A 7,359-nucleotide genomic window follows, 5' to 3' on the forward strand; every position below is an offset into this window, starting at 1 on the left:
TCCTCTTGTTAACACCAAGTTTCATATACAATTTTTAAAACTTGGTTTTCTCTTTCAGGTCAGCTCTCATTTTATAATGCAAGTTCAAAGCAGTTGTTATACACCTTCAAAACAAAATTTACCCAACCACTACTACCAGGTTTCATGGTCAGTACCCAATTAACTTTACTTCTATTTTTAGCACTAATATGTTTTGACCTCTGTTTTGGTTGTCTAACACTTGGCATGTGGGATTCTTGTGAGCACTTTTTTTTTTTTTTGAAAAGCTCTCATCTTTTGTTTGTGGTAGCCCTTCATCGTGCAGCAGGGGAAGTCTAAGTTTATATCTCAACAGAAGCTTAAAAACCACCATTTCCCTTCTTGCCTGCCAAAATCACCAAGCATGCTGTGTATCTAGTTTGGCTCATCCTGCTGCTGCTGCAGCAGAGCACTTTTCTAGCAACTGTCAGAGTAGCAGTAGTGGGAGAGGAACATCCCTGAGCAGTAGTGTGGGAGAGGAGACAGGCTGGGGGAACCACATGGGGCAGCAGTTCCAACTCACATCAGGTAAAGGGACATAGCTGGACTTGTCTGGGCTTCTCCTACCAAGCAATCCTCCTTTGGGATTACTACCTCTTGAGCTACAGGACAAGGTCGCTATCTTTGATGCAATACTGAAGATTCAAACGCTGCTCAGAATGTGTTGTGGGATTTTGTGGGAGGGAGTTGCACACAATAAAACTTGTTCACTCCTTTTATTTTTTTTTAAAAACATGGGCATTACAAAAACATTTAGGTTGCAGTCAAACACTCAAGAAATACCAGAAGTGAGGTTGCACACTTTTAAATGTTGTAGCATGGGGCACGGGTCACTTGCTGGAGGATTCTCTGCTCCTTGAAGTCTTTAAACTACGATTTGAGGAGTTCAATAGCACAGATATAGGTGTGAGGCTTTTTGCAGGAGAGGTGGGTGAAATTCTGTGGCTTGCGTTGTGCAGGAGGTCAGACTAGATCATAATGGTCCTTCTGACCTAAATATCTATGAATCTAGGTTGCACAGGCATCGTTAAATTCTTCCCCCTCATATCATAATGCATATGCAGTCTCTCAATATATTCTTTTTCGGACCTCTGCATTATTCAGTACACAGAGTGGATGCACAAATGGGCAGAATTAAGATCATATGGGCAACCTTTTTATTAGTGCACACCCACTTTTTTGTGTCAAGGTCATTAATGAAAATGTTAATAAGATTGGTCCCAAAACTGATCCCTGAAGAACATTGCTAGTAACCTTCCCCCAGTCTGACAGGTCACCTTTCTGTATGACCTAGTGTCATGACCTTTTAATGTGTTCCATACCCACCTTTCAATTCTCATATTAATCCCCATCTTCTCCCATATGGAACTGTGTCAAATGCCTTATTGAAATCCAGGTAGAGTAGATCTGCTGCATTTTCCTTTGTCTGAAAAATCAGTATCTTAGAGATCAGATTGGTCTGGTACAATCTACCTGTGTTGTATTTATCCCAATTTCTGGGTTGTTTTTCCTTAAATTCCTGAAGAGAACACACTTCTGATTTCTATGCTTTAACTCCCCTGTCCCCTCTGACTATCTTCATCAGGACATCACTGTGTACTAGGCAGTGCCTCTCATAGACACTTGAGGGTTATTTTAAGTAGAATACCCACTTCCTACTCTTCAGTCAACATACTGGACAGGGAATCTCCTAAAAGGGACAACTGTAGTTGGTTAGCATGTGAAGTCATCTTTAATTTGCATTTGAAAATGTGGATGGGGGAAAAAAATGGATTTTACTGGCTTTGAAACATTGACTCACTGTAGCTTTGTGTAATGGTTTATCTTCTAGGTCTGGTGTGGCGGACTTGCATTGAGTACTGGACTGCAAGTGCCGAGTGCTGTGAAAATGCTCCAGAAGAGTGAAAATGGATTGAGTGGTTCAGCTACCAGCCTAACCAATGTTACCCAATAATGTGTCTATTTGGATACTATACTCCTGTTTCTGAGTGGGTTTTTCTGTGCAGCTGCTATTTACAGGAGCTTGTGAGCAATGGATTAACTGGCTTTGCTACCCCACTGCTGCTTTAAGGCCTGGGCACCAATAGTGCAAAAGTTCTGGGCTGAAGCATTAGCAGAAATTTACTGTGAATCCAGAAAGCCAGATAGAAAGCGAGACTGACTTTTTTTGATGTTTTGGATGGGGAAGTCAGGAGCTGTAGCTACTATGTGCTTTTATATTAGACTGAATTTGATTGTATTAGATACTTCATCATTTCAGTATAACTGCACATGGCAGCTATGATCTTAGTTTGAACGGCACTTACTACTAAACACTTTTTTCACTCCTTGTTCCCCCACCCTGAAAAGGAGTCCATTTTTGAGGTCCTAAATGGAAGCTTTAAATATGTGACCCTTTGAAGAAACCAGTCCCCCAAATTTCCACATATGGATATGGCATAATGCAAGTTTGAGACTTGAGATGTTCTCCTAGAGTAGCTAATGTCATTTTGACACAGGTTGGCTACCCTCTGGTATTAGCTGAATAAATAGTGTATCATTTTGTGGTGGTCTTTAGTTGTCTAAATGGGCAGTGCTGAGTATCCCTTTATAGGCTATTCATAGTTAGAACACGAGCTCAATAATCCTGCATCACTTTAGTGAAAATGAAGACTTCACATCAATTTTTACACCGGTGTTTTTCAGAGCATTCCTGATCTTTACTGTGTGAGCCCTCTACTTAGATTATTGGCGAGATATACATAACACACTTCCCCAATATTACGCTTAATAAGCTTTCAGCTATATTTGATTACTTTTTTTAAAGCATCCAGCTCGGAGTACGGGTAGGCTTTAAAGTGCTTCCATGCTTTCTATATTTAAGTGTCTTGTTTTTAATATGCAGTTTAAATAAGGTTTTGTCCTGTTTCAACCAGATCTATACAATTTAAAGCTTTCTAATGAGTTTGAAGTGTGTAAACATGCAGTGGTGGTGATGAGGTGTTTTAAGACTTCAAGAATGCAGCTAAGCTAAAGCTTAAAGTAGACAGCCCAACACTCATTCAATGTTGCACTTATGACATTACATTCATTTTAATGAAGAAAGAGTACCACTAATTTCACTAAATTACATAGTGATCATGCACATTAATGTAGCAGATTAGTTCATCGTACTTAATCTACTATATGCACTCTTTCAAAAAAGGAAGGCATATGAATATCTCTAAAGTTAGACTGGGCAGCACACTGCTTACTGCTCAACCCCACCTATATCACTTCTAACATAAGTAGATAGTGAATAGTAAAAACTACTCACTAGCAAACATTGTCTAAATAGAATGAGACTACAAAACTGGAAAGCTACTAGGAGCTTGTATTTTTAAGAGCATAATTTAACTGGGTAGGATCACTTTGTGTATCTTTGAATGCTCTGGATTTTTTAAAGTTCTGAACCCCCTCAAGCTCTTATCTTTTTAAATGCACCCTCCCATCTGAAAGGCTCCCCAAGCAACTCTTTCCTTACTGCCTGTGATCTCCAGAATGAAATAATTCTGGTTGTGCTTACTGGAGGTGGTCACTAAACAATGCTGAGGTTCCTCCTTTCACCCCTTTCATGGGACTGAATGTGTCTACTTTTTCCAGCCCTGGAGTTCTTCCCTGAAACAGGACAAAGCATTAAACTGTTACTAGACCACTGCACCAGCCCTCCTCCTCCCATTTTAATGGTTGCCACTTCTAGGTTATTTTGTACTCCTTTGTAAAGATTGCTAATCTAGACTGCTTTTTATGAAATCTGTTTATGGTTCTTGTGCTGCTTTGGGAGAGACACATACTGCACTCAATGGTTTTAACAACCAGTAGAATCACTCTTCAGTATAAGGGATTTTGTTTGATACGTTGACCAGATTCAGACCCCTCCTACAGCAATTTCATATGGATGTCTGCTCTCCATGTATTTCTCCCCATTGAGGCAACCGGTTGCTAATTGGAGATCTTGGAGAGGATATCTAGTGATCCCAGTCCTTAGCAGCAAACCTTTGCATACAGTAGAAAAATTATTCATGTTAATGGAGAGAGCTAAGAGAAAACATTTTAGTATAAAAGTATGTTTTGTACTAGTGTTAAATCTATTTTAGCCACTTTTAATCAGTGTTTCCCTTCCTGTTCTAGTCCAGGGTCCCACAAAATGACCTGCAGATGATGGACAAAATTGTGACCAATTTTTAATTCTGTAATTAGAGGTCTCTTATGGTGCACAGTCACACTAAGACTTTTCTTCGAGCATAATGCTGGTGGCTGTGTTGAAATGCCTCCCTTCTTGGGAGTTGAACCGAATGATGTAGGGAGGGATGATTTGCACTCTGCACATTCAGTCCCTGGAAACAGACATTCCTCTAAGTTTAGGAGCATTTCATTTCTTCCTCTTGAAGGAAAGTAGAGTGAAGAAATCTCGTGCAACAACTGTGGAGATCACAGGCAAAATCAGATGTATTTAATCTGTTTTATATATAGTTGAATTTGGCCCATGATCTCCAGTAGTGTTGCACAGCATTTGCTACTCCTTTAAGAAACAGAGGATAAGCGAATTACCTTTTTTGGTGTTCAGTTCTATATATGAATTCAACATTTTTTCATGGCTTCTTTTTCATGCTTATTTTATAATATGGTTATACAAATCTCTTTTTTGTGTGGGAAGAGGAAGAAAACAGCTTCCAGTATGTTTTCTCTCCTTTGCTGAACTTCTTGTCCAATTTAAATGTACAGAACTGAAAACAATTTCAAATGATTGGCAAATGGTTTTGTGCTAATTGAGCTCATAACATCTGAATCGGCTTATCATAGTACTCTGGGACAGTCCATGTTGTCTTGTGAAGCCATCATCCTAATTACCTTCATATTTGGAGAATCAGGTCCTTAATGCAGCAATGTGAGCATTCATAATGTCCAGTGAATTGAGGGAGTTTAGAAGCATGCAGGATGGGGCACAAAATTGATTTTTAGAAGGGAAGAGTAAGCTTTGTTTCTATTTTGAGACTCTTAAGTTGATGGTGGTAAAGGTTAGTTTCTGTTCCTATCTGTCCATCTAACTTTTCAGTGTGGGATAGTTAGCTACAGTTCCCGATACCTTGCAGCATACACTCACTTTTACACAAAGTAAAGGAAAACTTAACATGTATAAGGAAAAAACCAGTAACCATTGAATCAAACCCCAAAACTGAATGCAGATACATAATTTACTTGAACATTTTAGCAAACTAAGGAAACCTGCAAGGTACACTTGATTATGCACAAGATGTAGACAGTGGAATTCTTGATTATTTTTTTCTTAAACTATTATGGTAGCTTAGTTTGAAACAAGCTGAAGTATTTAGTACTGTGACTTATGCTGCACAAGGTTTATTTTGATATCCAAGTTATAGCTGTTCTAAATAATAACATATGGGTTATTTTGCCCTTAAAGTTGGAAGTTACTCTGCAGTAGTTAATGCACAAGTGTTGGATTTTTGCTAAGTCTCCTTTTTTTTAGTAAATAGAATATGGAGATGAGGAATTGCCTTAAGCGCTTCAGATGTTCGTTCTTAATTATGGTTTTTGTGCTAACATCTTGCAGATCTTTTTACATTTGTGGAAAGTGCAGGTATATTAATGGTATTGCATAGCATCTTCGGTGCTATTTTTAGATACAGTGTAAGCAAAGAAAGTACTAGCTGCAGCTTCAGAATGAGTTGACATAGGAAGAATGTATGAATACCCTGAGACTGTTTCTGGCAAGCGGATTTTATTGGAGGCTACTCTGCCACTTGAGTTGATTGTCCAAATTTGCAACCCTCTTGAATGGTGGTGCTGGCACAGCTCCCATTAGAGCTGTGCTAGATTCTTTGCATGTAGCGCAGTGTTTCCAAGTATGTAAGTAATTTAATGGCCTTGCTCATTGTAAAATTCAAGTATTTGGGGGGGTGGGGGGAGGGGGAAGGATTGTAGCTAAATTGGAGTTCTCTTGTAAAAATATGATTTATCTTTTAAATGTATTTCTGCTATTTACAGAAGTTTTTGGTTAAGGGATTGCTGTTAGTCTCTGTAAATTACATCTGTTAACAGGGCATAATAAGGGTTTTTTAATATAGTGGTAAACTGTAAAAAAAAAAAAATACATTTGCATAAAAAGGCAGTGGAAGTATGTGAATCTACTGAAGTTTAAGGGTTATTAATTTTGGAAATGGATAGTTGATAACCTACATCCATATATGTGCATGCATACCTTAAGTTTGTCTTCTGGTGCAGGATATAAAGGGCAGTGACTGAATTTTCAGTTAAGACTTACTTCCATGGTATTTCAAAAAGCTTGTAAGTAGGAAAAGTATGTATGTGCCCTGTGTAACAAGGTTGCAGGAGCATACACATAGGTTTCCTACATCTTTTCTAAATTACTGATCCTTCACACCTCACACACAAGGTGAAGAAACTAGTTGCTATAGGGAAAATATTCAGCTTCACCAAAAAAAAGGTAACTCTCTCTACTCTTCTGAGCATAGTACATTACGGATTTTAATCATCTTGGTAGACTAATTCAAGTGTGATCTTCCACCTAAACTCAGATTTTTCCAAACATTTTATTGACTGTTGGAAGGGGAAATCTGGCATTTGTTTTCCCAGGCACTGTGAAATGGGCTTTATGGATATCTGACTATCAGGCAAAGCTTTTCATTTCCCTCCGTTGTTTAACACCTCTTTTGCTGCATGTGCCTTTCATAAGTGGAGCTATAATCCATGCTCCTGCTGTGGCATAATGTGAGTGTACTTAGTGATCTTGAATTGTCACATTGATTTTTACTTTACAGATTGCACATTGATTTCCATGTACATCACTTTGACAATACCTCAGGTATTCTGTAATCAGTGCTTCATTCCTCATTCTTTGTATAAAGTATCCCAAGATAACAGACCTGTCATAGCAGCACTACAGGGGTGCCTTAGAGCCCACAAAGTATTTTATTTGCTGTGTCTAACTCAAACTGTGTATGTCTTACAAACATTTTGTATTAATAAATTAATTTTGAAACAGCTGCATAATACCCTTGTCACAGCATCTTATTTTGGCTGAAATATGAACTGTGTAGGTTGAAAGATGCTCCTACTTGAGCATTAAGATATTGGTGTGTATTTTACACTCTAAGTATTAGATCAAAACCAAACCTGTAAAAATTACATGGTCTACTGAACAGAATGAGTGACCATCCTATAATTACCTTTTTTGAATTCCAGCATTCTATTTCACCTTTTCTCTAGCTGTTTTCAGTCTTAAATACTATTTCTTCAATATATTTTCCTAATGTTTCAATGTAACAATTAGTTTGAATTAAA

At 38.1% G+C, this 7,359-nt stretch overlaps 1 protein-coding gene across 4 annotated transcripts in view; it reads left to right on the top strand.

Moving 5' to 3' along the window:
- The window catches only part of FSD1L (fibronectin type III and SPRY domain containing 1 like), a 63,244-nt gene extending 56,182 nt beyond the window's left edge, over window positions 1-7,062 (top strand). For all 4 annotated transcript variants that reach the window (XM_074953661.1, XM_074953662.1, XM_074953663.1 and 1 more), the window contains 2 exons: window positions 59-147; window positions 1,850-7,062. In XM_074953661.1, the coding sequence (XP_074809762.1) occupies window positions 59-147; window positions 1,850-1,972 (212 nt within the window). In that variant the 3' untranslated portion in view covers window positions 1,973-7,062. The remainder of the gene's footprint in view (window positions 1-58; window positions 148-1,849) is intronic.
- Window positions 7,063-7,359: the final 297 nt, after the last annotated feature.

The sequence above is a fragment of the Natator depressus genome, chromosome 5 (genome assembly GCF_965152275.1).
Source record: "Natator depressus isolate rNatDep1 chromosome 5, rNatDep2.hap1, whole genome shotgun sequence".
Lineage (NCBI taxonomy): Eukaryota > Metazoa > Chordata > Testudines > Cheloniidae > Natator > Natator depressus.